The sequence below is a fragment of the Melospiza melodia genome, chromosome 8, assembly GCF_035770615.1.
Source record: "Melospiza melodia melodia isolate bMelMel2 chromosome 8, bMelMel2.pri, whole genome shotgun sequence".
Lineage (NCBI taxonomy): Eukaryota > Metazoa > Chordata > Aves > Passeriformes > Passerellidae > Melospiza > Melospiza melodia.
In genome coordinates this window covers 10,662,092-10,684,749 of record NC_086201.1, presented here as the reverse complement: position 1 = coordinate 10,684,749, position 22,658 = coordinate 10,662,092, and the positions used below count along the sequence as shown (strand labels likewise).

General features: G+C 43.3%; 1 protein-coding gene across 1 annotated transcript in view; it reads left to right on the top strand.

Annotated features, from left to right (window-relative positions):
- Positions 1–8,074, top strand: part of PDIA5 (protein disulfide isomerase family A member 5) — a 97,725-nt gene extending 89,651 nt beyond the window's left edge. The window contains exons 16-17 of the mRNA XM_063161366.1: positions 4,172–4,306; positions 6,816–8,074. Coding sequence (XP_063017436.1) covers positions 4,172–4,306; positions 6,816–6,896 — 216 coding nt within the window. The 3' untranslated portion in view covers positions 6,897–8,074. The remainder of the gene's footprint in view (positions 1–4,171; positions 4,307–6,815) is intronic.
- The last annotated feature ends 14,584 nt before the right edge of the window (positions 8,075–22,658 follow it).

The window sequence follows — 22,658 nt, the reverse complement described above, 5'->3', positions numbered from 1 at the left end:
ATGGAGAAATGCATACTTATTTGGTGGGTTACTGTTGTTGCTGTTGTCATTATTATGCTTTACTGTACATACTCCCCTGATACTAGTAATTATTATAGAGTGCATACCAGTTATGAGGAACTACTTGTATAATTAAGAAAGTTGGATATAGTCCAGGAAACTTCCTTTAGGGTCCACAGTCTCTCATTGATTATCTCTTCATTTGATAACATTTCTATTCCTGCTACAGCTCCTGAACAGGCTGGTAATAGACCTGAACAGCATTGGCTCTGGAGAAAGGACTTGTATATAATGATGTGTTGTCAATATCTTAGGCAGCAGAGCTTTGGGTTACAGAGAATCCATAATCCCGTGGAGTTTTGTGCATGTTGCAGATATAGCACTTACAGCTTTTTCTCCCTGAAATGTTTTTTCAGTGGATTTTCCCCTCTGGTTAGAGGAAAGCTCAAGAAATTAAATTTTAGCCCTAACAATCAAAATCTCCCTAAAATCAATCTTGCCTTCTGAAAGCTATTACACTGGATTTTTCCATAATGGACATATATATATACACACACTCATAAATGTTAGACCTGTGTTAGCAGAGTTTCTTTCTCTCACATATTTTTAGAGGGTTTTTCCCTCTTGATGAGAGGGAGTTTGTGAGAAGTGATAACAAATGTCTTGGCTCTTGGACACCTACTATGGTTGTCTTACGCTTAATATGTCTGCAGCTTCTGCTTGAATAAACTTAGTGGGTTTGCAGGTCAGAGCATACAGGTCTTGCTAACCTGTGCTCTCCAGTGCACTTCTCTGTAACTTGTTGCTGGTAGTTGATTATGAGGATCATATTCTCCAGAAGTCTTTAACCACATTTTGAGAGAGGTTTTTTTGGGTTGTTACTTTTCCTGACTCAGTTTCCTTTTCCAGTGAAGCAGAAAAGCTGACTGTTGCTAAGAGAGTTGAGAATGAGAGGAAACTTTCCCTACAGTGTATCACTGCTCACTTGAGCCAGAATTCTGCATCTTTTTACATGCAGCCTTTCAGTAGAAACATGCAGGGATTCAGAGTGACAGAGCTCTTCTCTATCAGCAATGGAGCTCAGTATTCACAGTCCATGAAAACACAAACAGAGAGAAGCAAAGGGCATCAGTGCTATTTGCTGAAATTCTGGTGAGTCTGAGAGTTCAGCTGTCTGGAGTTGATGGAATGGAGATGAGAATTGGTCCTCAGTCCAGAAGTGTGTTTTGCTACAAGTGTTTTCCAGCATCACTTTTCTCCTCTCTCAGTGCACTATATTTGATCTTCCGCTGTGAGACAGGCAAGACAATTAGGACTGTGATGCTATGATAATGAGTGCACAGAGATGGTAGCAACCTCTATATTTAGGCTGCCTTAACATTTCCACTCTAAAGTAATCACTCAAGCTCTCCTAAGTACTCTTACTCAGCCATGTTGGCAGCAGGCATTGAATGCAGCCTCAGATACAGCCTTGGGAATTAGATGTTCCTCTATGAAATTTTGCTCACGTCTGTATGAGTTACAAGGCTTTTGAAAATCGCCGTTCCTCTTCTCTCCCTGGCTGCAAAAATAACCAAACTTGTGTGTTCTGAAGAGCTGGGCTCAAAATGGTGGCTGCAGTGGTGGGGCTGTGTGGGAGCTTGCATTAGGAGCATTGCAGAGGGGACAGGCCATGGGCACATCACCCAGCTGCTATTCCAGATGTGCTGTTAGACCTGTTGGATTAGACACTGGGCTCATGTGGCTGCCGTGGACACACAGACTGGGATCTCTGTGTGCCCAACTGAGGCACAGATGGGCCAGCTTAGGTTTGCATGTGCTGTGGAGGAGAGCTGTGTCTCAAGGATGCTACTGAGTGTTTCTGTCAGAAGCCACCTCTTAAACATCCGTGCGTCATCTGTTCTGAGGCAACTGGTGAGGATGTTCTGAACAAGGTTAACAGTGGCTTGTAGCACTGCATTCCTGCACTGCACCCTCTCCTCACTGGGGGCCGTTCTCACAAAAGCCAAAAGGTGAATTAAATTGGACGCTCTGCTCCAGCCGGTACCAGTTTAGATATTTCCAGAGGTACAGATAAAGAGAGTTGCTTTTCCTTCTTCCCTCTTCCTTCCAGTGTACTAAAAACTAATTTTTAGTACTAATTTTCTTAATCTCCAAGACACTGAGAACAGATGGGTCATCAGTCACAACAGTTGAATGCCTCAAACCAGCTACTAAGATCTGGACGAGCACATGCATACTTTCCCCTTTTTCTAGCTGTAATCTCTCCCTGTGTGATATTTAGAACAGTGTGAAAAAAGATTATTTTATTTATTCTTCTAGTTTTTAGGAAATCGGGACTTCTGGTATTCTTTCTACTTCGTGCTGTGTCATGAAATAAAAGTTTGTCTCCATTCTAAGCTTTTCTTTACACAGAAATAGCCAACAGAGTTCTGAATTTTGGCTGGCTGCCGAGGTCAGGAAGGCAGAAATACTTAGATGAAACCCTTCTACAGTTTATTATCCCTAATCTTTCATTTAAATTGGCCCTGAATGTGCAGGATTCTTTGTGTTTACAAAAAGAAGAAAAATATGATCATACATGTTTTTAACAGCTTTCAAGACTCCTGGTTCTGTAATAGCCTTATTAATGTTTAAAATCAGAAACCAGATATTTAAGGTAAGAACACTGTTCACTTTATCTAGTACTGTCCAATTGAAGACAGACCAAGCGAGATCATACTGAGAATCGTCTTGTCAGGCTTTCAAAGCCTAAACAAAACAAGCAAATTAACTGAAGTTGGCTTTGCCAATCTCTTTAATTACTGCTAGGATAATGAGATCAGGTTTTCCCATTTTGACAGTGTCACCATGAAACAGGAGGACTTTGTGGAATATTAAGTGATCTTTTAATTATGGAAGAACAGTTCAACCGCAACCCTAAAGTCATGCAAGCAAAAGGTATTTTAATCAGCTGTTTGAAGGAGGCTTGTGGAATGGAAATTTCAAATTAGGATGTGTCTGCTATGAAATTAGCTACTTGATAAATTGTAACCCACAAGAAAGTTGCAAGAAGTCATTCCTCTAATTTGTTTGGTTTCTTTACATAGGTTGTACTTTAACGTGCTTGCTGTGAAGGCAGAGCTTATGTGAGCACCTGCGCTCAGAGCCCCAGCTGCTGCTCACAGGAACAGTCAGGGAGGAATCACAGCACAGGGCTCAGTTGCTTGGAGTAGAAGGCTATGAATTACATTTTGTTTCAGCATCAGAACTGTTAAGGGCAGCCCCTCCTCAATACTTCACAGAGTCAGTGTTGAATGTTCCGAGCTGCTGCTCTGGGGCTGGGAGGCTGTGTGTCCTCGCCCTGCCTGCGTGGAAGCAGGCAGGGACTGAGGGTGTTGCTCCACTGTCAATAGGCTGAAAGTGTGGCAGGCTCTCTCCTACTCAGGGTTTGTCTGTGTGACAGTAGCATCTAGAGGTTTAAAAAGGAATTAAAGCCCACTTTGCTAATGGCTGCATATAATGTACAATCCTGGAAGAAGACAGGAAAGGAAATACAAACCCAGGCTGAGATTGTAAGGAAGGAACCTTTTTCTCTACATGCAGTGCTTGACAGATGATGCTCTGGCTTCTCACCCATCCCCATCTGACTGGAAGAACTGCATGGAGTTTAGAAAAGCTATTTGGAGTAGAAATCATTAATCTGTGAATAGGCTGCATTAGTGACCAGCCATGTTTGGTAACTTTTCCAAGCGTTTGCAATGCCATGGGAATCAGGATGGGTTAGATGGGTCATTACCATCACCAAAACCATTGTCACTGTTCATCACTTAAAATTCATCACTTTAAAAAAGTGGAGGAAAAATATTGCAGCATGACAGAGCTGTGACCAGTGTGCCTGCACTTGGTTTTATTAAACCAGCCTCTGAATTTCCTGTTTGGAGTCTAACAGAGAGCTCAGTGGGAAGGCTGCAAAGGTGATTTCTGCTCTGAGAGTTGAACCTGCCATGCATAGGCCAGGTGATGACCATCCTCTGCTGTCTCTCCACAGCTAAGCCCTTACAGAAGCCATTGCCTGTTTGGCAGAAGACTTGTGTCTCTCTCAGTGCTAAGGCTAAGCTGCAGCAGAATCACGATGAAATGGGTTCTTGCTTTGTTCTCTCATGCCTCAGAGTGATCTCTTGTGTTTCAGATCGCCTACGCTGCAGTGGACTGTGCCAAAGGACAGAATCATGACCTGTGTAAGCAGGAGGGGGTCGATGGCTACCCCACCTTCAACTATTACAACTATGGGAAATTTGTGGAAAAATATACTGGAGATCGAGGGGTAAGTGAAAGCAAGAGCCATCACCTGGTACAGGGAGCAGAGCCCCCTCTGCCTGTCCTGCCTTGCAAATGAAAACTGCAGAGTGGATTTTTACCATGCCTCTGTTGCTGTCTTACATGGATGAATCATAGTGTACCACACCCCTGTACATCTCTGCATTAGGAACACTCTTGGTCTATTTTTAGGAGCATGAGAAGAGGAAAAAGGATTAGATTTGGTAATATGCTTTGTATATTTTATTCTTTAAGCTGAAGTCTGTGAGTGAATTTGGACTGAGTGAAAGGGGAGGGTTTATTGCATGTGCTGCTGGCAGAAATGCCAGAAAATACAGGGTTTAACTCCTGTCAGTTCTGGATTGTATGGACACTGCAAACGTGTTACAGATCCACCAGGCTGCCAAATGGTGACAGACCATTGGTTTTATAGCCAGGACAAAGCTGTCCTTTGGAGACTGGAGGAAAGTAAATATCTCATTTGCCCTGAATCAGATTCACTCCTGGCACTCAGGATGGGAAGACAGATCGTGCCATCTACCCCTGGGCTGAAGTTTCATTCTTTTGTCCTGCTGTGGCCAGCTAATTATATGCTATGAGTGCAAGAAATGGGGGCAGAAATGGCATAATGGCTTCAGTGGTTGTAAAGTGCCTGAAAATAAGGAAGCAATTCAATTATTTGTGGGCCTCCCCGCCTAGAGGGAGGTTACTCCTCAGCAGCCATTGATTGCCTGGGGTCTGCAAGAAAAACTTGGGGTCTTTGAGCCATGCAGTGATTTTGAAAAAAGATTCTTGCCTGAAAGTTATTGCTGCTGTTAGAGCTCAGAAAATTATATAGAAGCATGAATTAAAAAGCCAGGTTCTGAGGTTCTCTGTTAGTCAGGATCTTGGGGAAGTCTTCATGGAGCTTCACCTCCCAGTTTTCTTCAGCCTACTTGGACTCCAGTAATTTCCATTTCATGGTGCTGATCCAGCCGTTGTTAAGGATACTGTGTTTAGTTCCAATTCTGGATCTTTTCTTAAAAGTACTTTTTACACAAAAGTAAAGATAGGTGCAGCAGCCAACAATTGAAGTAAGATTTCAGCTGCAGTTTTTGCATTTCTAACCCGTTCTTAGAGAAATGATACATAAAGGAAGGATCTGTGGTGGCTGATAAAAAGAATTTATATCTAATACAGGAATGCTCTGAGGCCACAGGAGTTAGGAGATATTTATCCATATGCTGGAAAGTGGACTAACAAATCCCCTATATGCAGCCAACCCTTTCTTGGGTAAAAATTACCCAAGAGGAGCATCCCAGTCTCTCTGCTGATGGCTGCTTTGTTCCCCTTCCACCTCTCTGGGGACCCTACGGTCTTCTGCCTGTGCAGCCTTGAATTGGGGTTTGTTATCTCTTATCAGGGTAATGCTGGAGGCAGTGCTTAGCACAGAGCCTGTCATGGGGGCTGCTGATTGCCAGATGTCTCCAGGTGACAAAGGGCTGAAGCATGTCACTTCATTTATTTACAGTGGAAGAATAGTGAATAGTTTTGGAAAAGCTTTTTGTTGTTCAGCCTTCTAAAAGCTTACCAGCCTGATGGTTTGTGTTGAATTTATTTTGTTTTGTTGCTCCACAACATTCTTTTAAGTCTTTTAAGTCTTTAACTTCTGTTAGTGGCTCTCTACCTTTGGTATTTTCCCTCTTCATTGCCAGTTTTGAGTGGTATGTTCTGTGATTGTTCAAATGCAAAAATGGTCAGATTGAGTGGGAGCAGTGTCACTTTCCCAGAAAACTTCAGTGTTGGGGTACCAGTAGACAGTGTATTCCAACACAGGTGTTCACACCTCCACCCATCTGAGCCTTTTGAAATGCCTGAGAGCTGTGTTCACAGCTTGCCTTGGAAAAGGAAACTGGAGGCATTCAACAGCCTTAAATCATAAGTTGTTGAAATACAGAGGTTGGCATCTAGACAACCAGGTTTGAAATTTTTGATAATAATTTTAATAGTAACTTGGGGGAAAAAAAAGTGATTTCCATCATTAGAATATTTGGAGAAGGAGAAAAATTGTGATCAAAACTATTAGAGGATGAGTGGCAAATGTGTGTATAGTCAACAAACAATCCAGTAACTGCCTTTAAAATGACTCAGATAGCATACAAAGACAGCTTGAAAATATCTTTTGAGTATTTTCAACAAAAAGTCATCAATGGCACTTCTAGTGACAGATTTTACCTTGTCCTATGAGTTTTAGGGACGTTTTTCTCTGTGTCCCATCTCTTCAAAGTTTGACATGTGGGATGTGCATGGATATTTTCCCCTTGCAGTGGAGCAGCACAGGACCAGAGCATGGCAGGATGAGGCAGTGCAGAAGCAGTACCTGCTCCCTGGTTTCTATTCTGCCGTGGGCTACAGAAATAAAACAACTGCTCCTTAGTTTATATTCTGCTGGGATACAGAAGCTCAAAGTGTTCTTGATGCATTGTTTTGCTTTGTTGGTAAAAATATGACCCATATTTTTCTTCCTTCAAAACCAGGAGTCTGGATTCACCACTTTCATGCGAACCCTGAGAGAAAGAGATCATGAAAGAGTAGGAAAGAAGAAGGATGAATTGTAGTTTCTGCCTCAAAAGAAGCTTTCCGCTGCACTGTGAATGGTTCCAGGTCTTTTGTTGATGCACCTGAGACTTCACATATTCTCAAGACAGAGACTTTTTTTTATAAACAGCCATGGCCATTTTGTACAATTTTGAAATAAAGTGAAACCACTTGATTTTTAAAAGGAAAATAAATTAGAATGTTGCCATAATGTTTTAAAGAAAACTTAGCATTTTCTCTCATGTTGGGAGACTATGCCCACTGACACTCCTATGCAATATTTTTGTAGTCTGTAGTGTGTCTGTAGGTGATGTTGTTTGTTAGGGTGAAATTTTTGTTCCGGTATTGCAGTACATGTAAAAAACAAAGGGGAGGGGACACGGTTTGGTTTGGGTTTGTTTTGTTATGTTTTGTTTAAATCAGCGCAGGAAAATGGGATTTATAAGACACAGATTTATTCAAATGAAGTTTTTCATTCTTGTGAAATAGTTATGTGTTCTTGACTGAGATTTGGGGGGAACAATTTTAAGGTGCTCAGGGATAAATAAGGTATCTGAGTTAATGAAGACATTAACATTGACCCGTCCAGATCTGTTAATTTCATTTAAACCTCTCTGGTCTTTAAATCAGAACTGTTTACATACCTTTATAAAATGTGTTGTGTGAATTAAGCCCCACATTAAAAATCAGCAGAGCATGGGTTCAATCAGACTAAACCCTCCTTCTTTGGCATCAATACTGTCAATGTATCTGTAAGTTATGGCAGGAATGACTATCTTATAGGGGTACATAGTTATTCTTATAGGGTACACAGTTTCCCTTCAAGTTATTATTGGGTCATATCAAATACGTGTTGTAAAGTGTTATGTTCAAATGTTTTGAGAAATTCATAATACTTCTGGTAATGCAGTAATTGTGTGTATTACCTGTTTACATTCCAAATTTATCTGCATTTGTAGGAGGGATTTTTCCTTTTTGCTCCTTAAGGAGTTGCACAAACAATCTCTCTCTGACAGTCATCACTGTAAAACCTGTATCAGCAGCAGTTGAAATGTGTAACACTTTTGATGCTTAAACAAAAAAAAGCTGATCTGGAGGTACTTCTGTCTTTGCAGGTGGGGAGAGGGAGGGGCAGGAAGTTGTGATTCACTTGGAACGAAAAATAAATTTTTAAAAGGACAAATATTTTTATCATTAATCAGCCTTGTTCAGCTTCTTCCTCACTGGGCGAGTGACCACAGCTGGTAGTGGCTTAGGAAGAGTCAGAGCATGTGGGACGAGTTCCAACAGCCCATGGCCTTGGGAGTGCTGGGCAGCACTGCAGGTGTGTGAGGGTCACACTGTGTGCTGTGTGAGGGTCACACTGTCCTGTGTGAGGGTCACACTGTGCTGTGTGAGGGTCACACTGTGTGCTGGGTGAAGGTCACACTGTCCTGTGTGAGGGTCACACTGTGTGCTGTGTGAGGGTCACACTGTGTGCTGGGTGAAGGTCACACTGTGCTGTGTGAGGGTCACACTGTGCTGTGTGAGGGTCACACTGTGTGCTGTGTGAGGGTCACACTGTGCTGCGTGAGGGTCACACTGTCCTGTGTGAGGGTCACACTGTGCTGTGTGAGGGTCACACTGTGCTGTGTGAGGGTCACACTGTGTCCTGTGTGAGGGTCACACTGTGTGCTGTGTGAGGGTCACACTGTGCTGCGTGAGGGTCACACTGTCCTGTGTGAGGATCACACTGTTCTGTGTGAGGGTCACACTGTGTCCTGTGTGAGGGTCACACTGTGTGCTGTGTGAGGATCACACTGTCCTGTGTGAGGGTCACACTGTGTCCTGTGTGAGGGTCACACTGTCCTGTGTGAGGGTCACACTGTGCTGTGTGAGGGTCACACTGTGTCCTGTGTGAGGGTCACACTGTGTCCTGTGTGAGGGTCACACTGTCCTGTGTGAGGGTCACACTGTGTCCTGTGTGAGGGTCACACTGTCCTGTGTGAGGGTCACACTGTGCTGTGTGAGGGTCACACTGTGTCCTGTGTGAGGGTCACACTGTCCTGTGTGAGGGTCACACTGTTCTGTGTGAGGGTCACACTGTGCTGTGTGAGGGTCACACTGTGTCCTGTGTGAGGGTCACACTGTCCTGTGTGAGGGTCATACTGTGCTGCGTGAGGGTCGCACTGTTCTGTGTGAGGGTCACACTGTGTCCTGTGTGAGGGTCACACTGTCCTGTGTGAGGGTCACAGTGTGTCCTGTGTGAGGGTCACACTGTGTGCTGTGTGAGGGTCACACTGTGTCCTGTGTGAGGGTCACACTGTGTCCTGTGTGAGGGTCACACTGTGCTGTGTGAGGGTCACACTGTGTCCTGTGTGAGGGTCACACTGTCCTGTGTGAGGGTCACACTGTGTCCTGTGTGAGGGTCACACTGTCCTGTGTGAGGGTCACACTGTGTGCTGCGTGAGGGTCACACTGTGTGCTGTGTGAGGGTCACACTGTGTGCTGGGTGAGGGTCACACTGTGTGCTGCGTGAGGGTCACACTGTTCTGTGTGAGGGTCACACTGTGCTGTGTGAGGGTCACACTGTGTCCTGTGTGAGGGTCACACTGTGCTGTGTGAGGGTCACACTGTGTCCTGTGTGAGGGTCACACTGTCCTGTGTGAGGGTCACACTGTGTCCTGTGTGAGGGTCACACTGTCCTGTGTGAGGGTCACACTGTGTGCTGCGTGAGGGTCACACTGTGTGCTGCGTGAGGGTCACACTGTGTGCTGTGTGAGGGTCACACTGTGTGCTGCGTGAGGGTCACACTGTTCTGTGTGAGGGTCACACTGTGCTGTGTGAGGGTCACACTGTGTCCTGTGTGAGGGTCACACTGTGCTGTGTGAGGGTCACATTGTGTCCTGTGTGAGGGTCACACTGTGTGCTGTGTGAGGGTCACACTGTGTGCTGGGTGAGGGTCACACTGTGCTGTGTGAGGGTCACACTGTGTCCTGTGTGAGGGTCACACTGTGTGCTGTGTGAGGGTCACATTGTGTCCTGTGTGAGGGTCACACTGTGCTGTGCGAAGGTCACACTGTGCTGTGTGAGGGTCACACTGTCCTGTGTGAGGGTCACACTGCTGTGTGAGGGTCACACTGTGCTGTGTGAGGGTCACACTGTCCTGTGTGAGGGTCACACTGACTGCAGCTGTGTGTGAGGGTCACACTGTCCTGTGTGAGGGTCACACTGTGTCCTGTGTGCTGTGTGAGGGTGAGACTCTTCTCCTATCAGAGAGCTGTGACCTGGGTCTGAAATGTTCCTCTTGCTCCCCATTCTGCCCGTCTTGTTTTCTTCTAGTTGGGGTCTGCAGGCTGTGCTGAGGGGCTGCTCAGGTGGTGAATGGCATCTTGCTTTCTCCCTGGGTTTTTTCCTTCCCTCTCTTGCCCAATTAATGGCACTGCACGTTTGGCACGGTTAAGCTGCTGAAGCCATTAGTGAGTATTGTGCAATACCAGTAGCCTGATTGGCCTTGTATGGTGGCCAGCTTGTTAACCATAACTTCAATTGGAATGGCCATGGATCTGTGCAAAGTATCTTCTGTTGTTAGGCACCTGATGAGCCTCTTCACCCAAAAAAATCAGCTGCCTGATAGTACATAATATCATAGTGTAAAAGTAGCTTAATTCATGAAGACTCTTACTCTGCTTTTTTTTTTCCTTTCAATTAGCACAGTTACTTGTGTATAGCCCTTTTGCAGAGGATCATGAAAATTCTTTATTTCAAGCTATCCTCACATAAGTAGCAGGCACTCCACTCTGCATTTAGGAAACAATACATATTGATGCTATTTGATCTCAGACAGGAATTCTTCTACTTTTAGCAAGCTATTAAATATGACCAGTCCAGAACTTGCTGCCTCTTTTGATCTCAGAGTCAAAGCAGCAGGCGCTAACGAAATACAGCCTCCATAAAATCTGAGCATTTCTGTGCATAGGCTGTGCCTATGTTTGTGCTAATTGGTGAGAAATGTAGACTTTTTCAAAAATAAGAAAGAAAAAAATGATAGCTTGCCAATGGTGACTTCACTAGTCAGGATCATTCTGAATTATAGTCTTTAGTAATGTTTAGGATAAGACAATTGCACACTGTGCTTCAGACCAGTAATTCCTTACAGCTGGTTACACCATAATAAAATTAGGAATTCCCATTTTTCCCTTCAGTCTTTTATCAGTTGCTTCTTGGGCTTGGGCATTCATTTTTTCTTGGCAAAAGAAAAAATGTGTTGTGCATGTGTTAATGCACAAATATAAAATATTTGAGAATAATTTACCTTCTGTTAGAGGGTCATGACTCATCTGGTTTATGGTCTGAATGGTTTTTGAAAAATACAGTTTTGAACACCATACAGGATTACATCAAATGGCTGACAAAGGCCTTAGTTACTGTGAACTAGAGTGTACCAGGAGCTCAGAGTTTTGCTTTCAAGTCTTTTTAATTAGTAGGCCAGGTCTGGTCAGTCACACTGATTTAGTTCTGTTGCTTCCAGTAAAGCAAAAAATGGTGTTTAAAGTGTTAGTGAAGTCAGTTTATGTTTATATTCACATCAGTCACGTTGAAATTGAAATTTGTTGTTATTTTTTACAAACTTTGAATGGAAAGTATATGTAAGAGCTCTGATTTTCTGTGTTTAAATGGTTGGTCATTTCACACATTCAGACTCCCCAGCCTCTCGCAGTAGATGCGTAGCGCAGGCGTTCATAATCACACAGGAATTTCTGCCGTGGTTAAAAGTGAGTAATCTGGGCTTTCAAGTCATGAATCATTTATCAGCAAGAAACTTAATTGCTGATAACAAATGGTTTGCAGTGAATCAGAGATTCTGCTCTTGCAATTATGGGCTTGGTCTTTCGGTCTTTTTAAGGTGTGATTCAAAGGTCTTGGACATCCGCTACATCGTTAACCCTAAGCAGATTAAATCTTGTCGAGGAAGGGTAAAACGTGTACACAGCAGAGAGGCTGAGCCAGGATTGTGCATCATTTTGTTCCCCAGTGTTGGCTTAAACAAGATATAAATAGCCCACAGGGCTGTGTTAGTCCTGCTGTGTGGCTGGACCAAGAGATGAAGGGCAGCAGGGCCAAGCATTTTGTGCACACTTGAAGCTGGGGAGGAAATGGTTTTCCCATCTAATGAAAGAGCCTGAGATGTTGGATTTATTTGTTTCATCCATCAAAAGGAGGGAAAAGGAGTGAAAAGTTCCCAGGGGAGTGGAATATGGCGAACAAAAGTAGGGGGTCCCAAGATGAGCATAAGCTTCTCTCCTAGCCCCTGCAACCTCAGAGGGTGATTTGGCTCTGTTGTAATCCATCTATCTCTGACCCAGTAACTGTGTCCTTACTTGTTCAAACCAGAGCAACTCCTCCAAGAGAGACTGGAAGGGACTTGCTTTCCAATCTGAGTCAAGAAAAGCAGCCTAACAAATCTCCATTTCCTCCTTCCTTCCCCTGTAAAATTGCATTTTGGATCTGACAGTCACATTGACCCCCAAGCTCCTCCTAAATAGTTGCAGTTGGGTGAAAAAGCCTTGGGAATTTTTCTAAACTCCCATTCAGACCAAATTAGATCCCCAAATCTTGCTAACTTAAAATCCTTCTGATAGGCATCTGCAAAGATAGATTGATATTAGTGGTGAAAAAAGATAAGAGAGGTAAGGTCTATGTTCTTGCAGCATTTAATTTGGGAGTAAAAAAGCAGATAAAACTCCCAACATGAGTAAGCTCTAAGAGAATGCTTCAGAGTGTCTTTTTTCAGGTGGAATTGCTTTATGGGTGATTTTGATTTTAGACGCTTTTCAAAAGAAAAGTCAAGACTTGGTGACATAGCCTACACGTTTTGTCTGTTTGCCTTTTAAAAAATAAAAATAAAAATCAGAATCACTCTTCGTATTCCTGATAGTGCTATATTACAAGAAAGAAATGTTGCCGACATGGATTTCCGAGAATAACGCTGAACCCCTGCCAACTGCATTTTACAAACTATGAAACAAGCTATTTGCTCCAAACAACACTCACACTCGGGAGAGTGGGGACTGCTGCCCACATGCACCTTGTTTTAATTTAATAGCTTACTTTAGTGATTGGCTCCGTAATGGAACACTGAGATTGCAGGAGTAAATTCTGAAAACTGAGAGGTGGGGTGGAAATCAGCTCTTATCAGCAGGTGTTGAGCACTGTAGCCAAACGCTGGCATTTCCTTTGCCTTTGGCAGCCCAGCATCCCTGAGTGTTCCATGGCTCTGCAGGAACCACAGGAGTGCAGCCCTTTGGCTAATCCGGTTGTGTACATTACTGCTCTGTGCTGGAACTGATTGGAAACCAGAATTTTTTCCCATTAGTTTCTTTGACTGGTCATGAGAAGATGCTGTGTTTTCTCTGCACATCCCGCTTTTATTTACAGAGTAGAGAAGGAGGATACTTGGGTATCTAAAAAGGAAATGCAGCCAAATGCCATTTTTTCTGCTGGCAGCCAGGATTCCTGGGGACTGACCATTGCTGCTGAAACATTCCCTGCAAAGCATTGTTGACTGGCTTGGCTTTTGCAAGGTTTTGGAAGGCACTGTGTGATGCAATATTGCAAAAAAATCTCAGTATCCAAGGCAGCAATTTCCAACCTCTGGTTTCCGAGGAGTTAAGCTGAAGTGTAAACTATTCATCAGCCCAGTGTAGTTGGTTTTGAGATAGAAAAAAAGATGGTCTGTTAGCCCAAAATTTAGGAAATCACAGCTTTAATGCAGGCCCATAGGATGTCTGGGTGTTTCCACACAGCTGCCCTGGTCCTTGGTTGGTAAGATTCCTGCCCCTGGAAGTCACGTCCTCCTGCCCAGAGCACTCGGCACTGCTGCAGGGAGGCAGTGCTCCTTAAGGAGCAGTTATTCTGTGTTTGATTAGAAAGCATAATAGTGCTAATTATTCTCATTAGCTTTGAGCCACTAATAAATTATCTTTCCTATTGCTCTTCCATCACTCAGTAATGAGAACCATTTAGCCAGATTTTGCAGATACTGCTCGCTCCCTCTCTACAGCATGATTCCCTGCAAGCATTCATCATAGGAAAAGAGCTACATGAACAAAATCTTTTCAAATTAGTCTCTGGTGCCCCAGTTAAGTGGGTGTCTACATCGCAGGCATGCAGAAGAGCCTTCTTCATTAATATGTGCAATTCTGTGCGAGCTGATTAGCTCTTGCAGCTCATTTGATAGCAAATGTGTAAATCCGTCACACTCTAAATGCCAAATATGTGCACAGCTAAATTATGGAGAAGTAAGAAACTGCAAGAGTTGGGAGTCTTTATCTGGAAAAAGAGGTCCTTATCCCATGCATTAAATTGGAGCTATGGGTTTATCTAGAGCATTTGTCACTCCTCTGCTTTGTCATTTTACTGCTGGCAAAATGAATAATTCTTCATGTCGTGTTGCTGGTCCTTTCAGGATGTGTGGGTGTTTAATTTGGTGCCCAGCATTTGTAACAGACATCTGGTATCCAGCCTGAGTTCCCAGAAGACAATAGTCACAGCACAATGCCATCTTCCTTGGGCAGGACAGCAAACCAAACTAATCAGTTACAACTATGTATTATTAATAATGCAGTTGCCATCACTACTCTTGGGGTTTTTTGTTTGTAAAAATCTCATGAAGAAAAGGAGAGGGATGAAGTTAGTTTTTTTAAACGTCCATGTTTTTTAGCCAGGGCAGTGCTGCACAGTGTAATTAATGTCATGGTGCATCTGCCAACACCAAAGAGTGTCACCTGTCAGCAGGGAGGGGCTGGTCTGCTGCTGCAATACAAATGCCCTCGGCCAGTTATTCTGGGACCAAAGAAGGAAAGTGGCCTTAAGAGCTCCTAATTTATGCATGTTTTTCCTCCTCTGCATGCCAAGTAGCTGCAGAGCCAGCCCAGCCTCAGGGCCTGGACACACCAGCTCAGGGCAGCCAAGCACCCCCTGTTTTATTTTCTCTCAGCACAAAGAAAAATCACAGTGTGAACCCAGCCTGACCTCCAACATATTTTGGCATTACCTTCTGGGCATACAGGCTGGGGGGAAAAGCTTCCCACTTCCCAAAGTTCTGGCGTGGGAAGCTGTCTTTCTCCCAGCTGAGCATAAACTCTTCAGAGAACATTTCCTAGGAAAATATGAAGCACAGTAATGGATCTCTGATCCTGTAGCCACCAGATTGGTGGTGATAAATGCTTATTACTGTGCCCCACCCCACAAGCATGGAACAGGATGAGCACATCCAACATTTCCTACTGCATCCCCAAATGTACTGAGAGCTCTCCAAGGATGTTAGGGTTTGCTTACCAAGAAGAGAGCTCTGTGTTGGTCTCACCTGCAGTGGGTGCATAGTCCTCCCCAGAGGCAATATGGGTGAGAGGCTCTTTCTTTTCCCTTTTCACAGAGGGACAAGCATCATTTAAGGCAGATTTTCCCTGCTTCAGTGGGAGGTGAATGGGGCCACAGGAGAGCTGCTGCAGAAATGCAGAGATGCTGCACAATGCTGCCAGTTCCATGCAATTTCCTCTGGGCTCTGGGGTCCATCGTGCCTTCCACCAGCAGTGCACCACAAAACCATTGTCACTGCTTACCCTAAACTTAACCCTCTGCCAAAGCTTTTCTTAGGCAAAAGTGCAGCACAAGAGGAGGCACTGCAGAAATCAAAGAAACAGAATTCACCATGGAATAAAGTCATGTCTCTCTGGCAAGGCACTGTAGTATGAGGTGCATTAGGTATATTTTGGATGGATGTATAATCCTAATTGTTGTGTATTGTTTGTGTTGTAGTCCCTAGATTCAAGTCCTCATTATTCTAGATGCTGTACAAATATATAAGAGTCTGTCATGCATGGAAAGGCTTTTATTATGTAAATAGTCAGGTTGGGAAAAAAGAAGTAGTGTTATCTCTGTTTTACAGATGAGGCAGTGAGACAGAAAAAAACCCCAACAAAGCATTTTGCCCAAGGACACACAAAGTCTGTGGGTCAGCAGTGGACTTGAAATTCAAGTCTTGGTTTCCTTTCTTACTAGCTCTTCTTTCCATTTGTGTATTGCCCACAACATAATTAAAATTAAGCACAAAGAAGACAACACTCTGTGCAATTTATCTCTATCTGTAACAATCATCCAGCACTTCTCAGCCAAATCCTCCACAACTCTTCTCTGTCTCTTCAAAACCCCTATTTCTGCCACACCCAATGCCTGTGACCATCATACAAGTCACTGTACCTGTTGTCTTCCGATTTTCTGCAACATGTATCAGTTAACCATAAAGCTGTTCAGGAAGAAACCCTGTTGCATGTGGGGCTGTGTCTCAGTTGGACCAGCCTGCCAAATTTGTATTCCAATCCTTTTAAAAAGTGATACTAACCCTATTTAGAATAAAAAAGGATGCATATACATTTCTTCTGCAAATATAGAGCCAACCAATCTATAACTGCTGCTCAACACTACCTGCTAGTCAAAATTGTATATTGCTGTAAATTACTAATCTATACATAGACAAATAAAACATGGATTTTTCACTGAAAAATCACAATATATTTTGCTTTGTGTACAGCAATATTTTATGTCAGGCTTTTGGAAATAATGTGGGAGGAGAGAATTGTACAAGTCATGACAGTCACTGGAAAACAGAATAAAATGGTATGGGTATTTACCAAGGCTAGATAATATCAAACTAATTCAATAGGTTTCTTTGATAGAGTAATTCATTAGCTAGACAAAGAGGAAAATGTGGCTGTCTGGACCTGAATAAAATAGCCAATGAGGAGCCATGTATAAATTTATATTCCTGCATGGAGAAGTCTGAGATTTATTGAGGAACTGCAAGGCATACATGGTGTTGGAAGATGAGAAGCTGAACTGTATTGAAAAGAAATTATTCAGAGCTCCTAAACTGTAAGTCTTAAGACTGATTGGTATTATTTTCATCAGTGACCTATTTGGAAAACAGAGGTATCTGATCATAAAAATACATTGAAGTCACCAATTTAGGAGGTATCATCAGTGTAGAGAAAGTTTAGAATATCACACAGCAAGAGCTGAATATCCTTGAAGAGCAAGGCCACAGAAGTAGTAAGGGAGGTAGCAGCAGACAAAATTCTGCAGGAAACCTCCAATGATACTGAAAGATTTCATGTTTCAGTGCAGCATGGACATGGAAAAGGCAACTGAAACTCTAAAATGCAGTAGGCGACACATTTCTAGCAAAGCAAGGGAAGTATGAACATCCTTGAATAAGACCCTAGTAAGATTTTGTTTGGAATAAACCCCATTATTCTGATTGTGTTAAAGAAAGCTGGGCTCTTCATGAAATGGGTACAGCAAAGGGCTGCTAAGGGAGCACTGGAGAGCCTTTCATGAAAGGACAGGGCACACAGAGTGCTTGTTCAGCACAGCAGCTGAAGAGTGAGATGTGGTTTGATTATTTCTGTAGGGGGAATATTAAAGGTAGGGCATCTGCATGTATGAGCAAGCAGGTATAAATTGGCCATGAATAATTTAGACTATCAATTAGATGTTCTTTATCCACCTGCATAGTGAGGGTATAAAAGTTATAGGGATGAAACCATACCTAGCTTTTCATGAAGCTCACAAAATGTATTAAATGGACCATGTGATCCAGCTGCCTACCTAGGGACTGGATTTGATAATCCAGAAAGTCCTGCCTATCCTGTGTCTTAGTGGGTTTCTATTACAGTGAGCCACCACCTCCATCTTATAATGTTATTAGCTATTACAGTACCTATAATCCCTTCAGTCCTAAGAAACCTTTCTATCCTTCTGAATTAAATTTCAAATAGAACAACCTAACTGTGGATTACAGAGCCATATGTGTTTTCTTTCTTACTCAATAAATTTGTTGTGGTGACTATTGTAAACAAAGATGAATTTCATTAGGGACTAAGAATTATTTTCATATAAATTACAGTGTTTATGGCACAACTGTACTGAAAAATAATGATGTTTTTATTTATTGTAATTGTTCAAATGGCTCCTAATGAAATTTTTGGCCTCATGAAGTGATCAGCTTGGAATGACTTTCCCTACTATGAAAATATTTAAATATAAACAAAGTCTGCCAATGTGTTCAATTACAGTCATGCAGGGAACTAAAGGGATTATGTGTACTAGGAGTATATTCATGTGGCTTTTCAGATCAGCTGCTTCTACCAGAAAGGGAATAAAGTAAGCAGAAAAGCCCCAAAGAGAGCCCATCACTGTTGGAATGGCTTGGGACACGATCATCATAAATGCTCACTGGTGTTATTTCCATAAGCCCATGATGCTTATGGCCCTGTAAATACAAATACATTAACAACATGTTGCTTTTCAAACTAATTGAGATGCAAGTGAAGATTACTTTTCAGAAATAGGATGTTCTTTATGCAGGAGATCATACTGGGCCCTGCTGCAACAAGAGCCATTGGGACAGCTCTGTGTTCTGTTCTAACAGCTGCATTTATTGCCAGTGAGAGACTTTCTGTGACATTATGAGGTTGCTCCAGTCTTGCAAAGCCCTTGAGAGTTAAATACTACTGTTCCAGGAAAGAAACTTTTGGGCCCAGCACAGCACCTTAAGACTGAATCAGCAGAGGAGGTTTTTAAAAAAGAGAAGCAAGGAAATAAACTGCATATTCTGCTGATGATTTTTATGACCTTGCTCACACTTCTGCTGATGCTGTGTTAGCAAGAACAGTTCATTCCAGTGAGCATAATCCTTGCTCTTGCGATTATGGACACAGGTTTCTCTAAAACCTCAAAAATCAAATGCAATTTTTTAGAGTGCAAAATTGTTAGAAAGTCACGGGCTTTTAGCTAGTGCCATGATTTCAGCAGCCTGATTCAGAGTGCAAAGGCCTCGTGATGCAGCTGGGCTGCACTCCTGAATTCACTAATTCAACATACCTGGTTTTTCCCGGGAATTGACAGCACTTTCCAAGGAACAGGAAGCATATTAATGGTTGTTAGTCTGGTTTTTAGCTAGAGCCTCAGCTTGAATAATACCTCCAGCTTCAAGCACCAAACTTTAGGAAATGTGTAAGAAAAGAAATAGTACAGAGCAAGGAGCAGTAGAATGAGAAACGTGTAGTAAACAGAAAGGGTTTTTTTTGCCTTTTGGGTTAAAAGAAAAAAAATATATGAAGGCTTTGGGTTTAATTAGTCTAAATCAGAGAAGGTTTTTATTTTCCCCATAAAAACAGTTACAAAGTGGATCAGTAATCTGATATATTCCATAGTTTAATTTGCTGCAAAAAAAATACCCTGAAGCTGAATGTTCCTTTCAGAACCTTACTTTTGTGTGGCTCCTGTGACTCCATCACTGATGAACACAACTACTGCCAGCTTCTCAAACTGGGTGTTTTCCTTGAGGAGACCTGATTTAAAAGTCATGTTTAAATCCAGTGAACAGAGCCTAAGGGTTTATCTTCCCTACCTTAAGTCATCCAAAGCCAAGGTGTATAAATGCAGCTGGACATGTCTGCTCCCTGCAGTGACTGAGGAGAAATAGCAACAAAAAACTTCTGCACAGAGGGCAATTTCCAGATCACTGAACATTGGTGAGGCAAATCCTGTCCTAACTCATCTCTGAGTTGGGCTTTGCTTTCAGCTGGCTGATGACACACTCAGCAAGTGATGCCTTCTCTGTTTTGCTCATGTAGAGGCCCCTCGTTGGCATTTCTGAGGGGTTTGGCACCACGAGCACTCCCTCATCACCCTCCCTTCATCCTCTGACACTGCCCACACCTCTTGGTCTCCTCATCTCTCCTCCTCATTCTGAAACACCTCATTCCTCCACTTTGGCTTCCCTTTGCACTGACTGGATTTACTTCTTATGAATGTTTTATCTCTGGCTGCAGCTTTCACTAATGCATTCACTGCACGCTGCCCCTCTGACAATGTTTTACTGCTTCCGTGTCTTAGGGGAGTCCATGGGACAAGGAAAAGACACAATTTAAAGTGTAACTGGCTTGTTAGCCATGCAAATTCTTGAATAACACATATGATTTAAGTTCACCATGAGAGCTGGGAGCTGTGACCTCACTTCTGACTCTGCCACCACCTCCCTCAAGTGACCTTGTGCAATTTATTTACCCTCTTGAGGTCAGGTTCACCTGAAAATAAAGAATAATGTGTTTTTTTCCCCTAGGAATCTTAACTAATAGATGCATATACAATACTTGAAATCCTGTTTATGTAAATGGAAAATACTTATCTTTTTTCTTTAAAACATTTACAAAAGGTTAAGAGAATTTTAGTGTTGAAAGATAAACAGTTCAAAAGAACTAGAAAAATTAAAATTACACATATATGCACTTATCACAAAGCTTTAGACAGCCTCTAATTAAGTAATCACTAGTTGTATGCATTATAGTAGATGCTATCATAAGCTGTTAAACTGTGTAGCAGCGTGTAATACTGTGCACTCTGTTTATACAGGATAAGGACTCTCTGGAAATTATTCAGATTAATGTATCATCTGAATGTGTGCTTTACTTGTGCATAGTCAGGACTGAGATGTTCTCATGCTCCACTCTACAAAAGCCTGACTGGGATCAGTTTTTTCCTGACAGGCCAAGGTACTGACCTGCAGATGCCAAGTTGTGTATTCAGGCACGCAGATTCTCCATCCCTTGTGAGGCTTTGGCAGGACCTGTTTGTGGTGCGCATCCTGGGCAGCTCCTGCCCACAGTCAGCTGTCACTGAGAGAAGGGTGCTCACGAGAGGCTCTCCAGGACATCACTTCTTCTTGAGCTTGTATGTTCAGAGAAAAACTACCTCACCAAGCAGGAGACCTCTCCTGCTGTGGCCCCTCTGCTCACCTGCTCCTTCCTTCCTCTCCCACATCTCCATGGAGCCCCATCTTCTGACCCCCCTCTTCGCCACTTTCCTGTCTCGAGTCTGCTCTAAAAACAGTTTTTCCCTTATTTCCCCTCTGTTACTCAGCCCCAGAGCTACAATTAATCTTGTACCCCTTACTGTGGTCTTGCTTGACTCAGGGAGCTCCAGCCCTTGGCTTAGCTGAGCTTTGCTTGAAGCACAGAGAAGAAAGCCTGGAGGCCGAAAGGGTGCAATAAATCTCCAGCAATAGCAATTTACTCCTGTTCTAAGATCCAAGAGTGTGGTGTTGTGAGGTCCCCAGGTTGAGGTGAGAGATGAGAATTTGACTCCAAGTTCTCAGAAGGCTGATTTATTGCTATGTTATTTTATGTTATGATATGTTATGTTATGTTTATTATAAGAAATTAGATACTAAAACTATACTAAAGAAAAGAGAAAGGATAGGATACATCAGAGGGCTAAACAAAAATGAATAACAAAAACCCGTAACTGACTCAGAGATCTGACACAGCTGGCTGTGATTTGCCATTAATTAAAAACAATTCATATGTTTGGATAAACAATCTCCAGATGACATTCCAGAGAAGCAAAACATGGAGAAGCTGAGACTTCTCATCTTCCCAGGAGAAGAAATCCTGGGGAAGGGATTTTTCAGGAAATATCACGGTGACACAAGAGATTGTTTTTCCTCACTTGGATCACTGGAGTAGGGAGTGAGGCAATGCCCCTCTGATATCCAGGGTTGCCATAGGTATCCACGGAAAATTGCTTAGAGAAGAAAGAGCTGAGGTTGAAGAGCATTGATTTTCTCCAACACCATCTTCCTGATCCCCTTGTTCCTAAGCAGAGCTCAGCAGAGCCTGAGAGTCCAGAGTATGAGGTGTGTTACTTCCATCCCAACACTGCCGTGCTACAGGCACTTGGATAGTGAAGTAGTAACAGATGGAAGGAGAAACTGAAAGGGGTTAGCGAGGAAATAAGCTGCTTTCATTTCAGATTTGAGGCAATGGACTAAAACAGTGTGATTTGGTACAAAACCAGTGAAGTCAAAGAGTGGTACAGGGAAAAAATTATCCTTGTATCAGTAAAGAAAGTTTTAAAATAGGAACCCCACTCTAAGGTTACTAGGGTACTTTTGAATTGTCATTTATTGTTCAATCATGCCCAGTTGATTTGTTGGGAAATGAGAGAGATTAGCCTAGCATCTGGTCTCATCTCAGTGCACTTTTGCTGGTGGCTATTCTGTCCCCATCACACAGGCGCCAGCAGCAGAGAACCCCAAACACACCTGGTTATCCACACAGTGCCAGGCACACGCCAAGGGCTGTGTCATCCATGAAACCTGGTGGATATCAGCCAGCCGCTGTCAGAAGTTATTAGACGGGAGAACCCAAAGAGCACAGCTCCTAAAGCTCAGCTGTGCTGACAGCAGAGCCAATTGTCCTGCAGGAGAGGAGCGGAGCGGAGCTCGGGGCCGATCCAATGGCTCCCCACAGCTCCCTGGGAGGAGGCTGGGACAGGTGAGGGTTGGGCTCTTCTCCCAGGGCACAGACAAGGGGACAGTACGATGCACCAGGGGAGGCTCAGGCTGGTCATTAGGAGCACTTCTTCACAGAGTGGGTGCTTTGAAACTAGACTGGGCTGCCTAGTGATGTGGTGGAGTCACCATCCTTGGAGGTGTTTAAGTAAAGACTGCGTGTGCACTCGGTGCCCTGGTCTGGTTGACAGGGTAGTGCTGGGTCATAAGTTGGTCCCCATGATTCCGCAGATATTTTCCAACCTGACTGATTCTATGACAAACTCAGCCTCAGACAAGGCTGTGCGAGACAGCGCTGCCGGTGCTCCCGCCCGGGCGGTGAGACACACCCACGCCCGGGAGCCTGGCCCGGGAACGTGGCCGTCGCATGCCAGCCACGCAAGGGCAG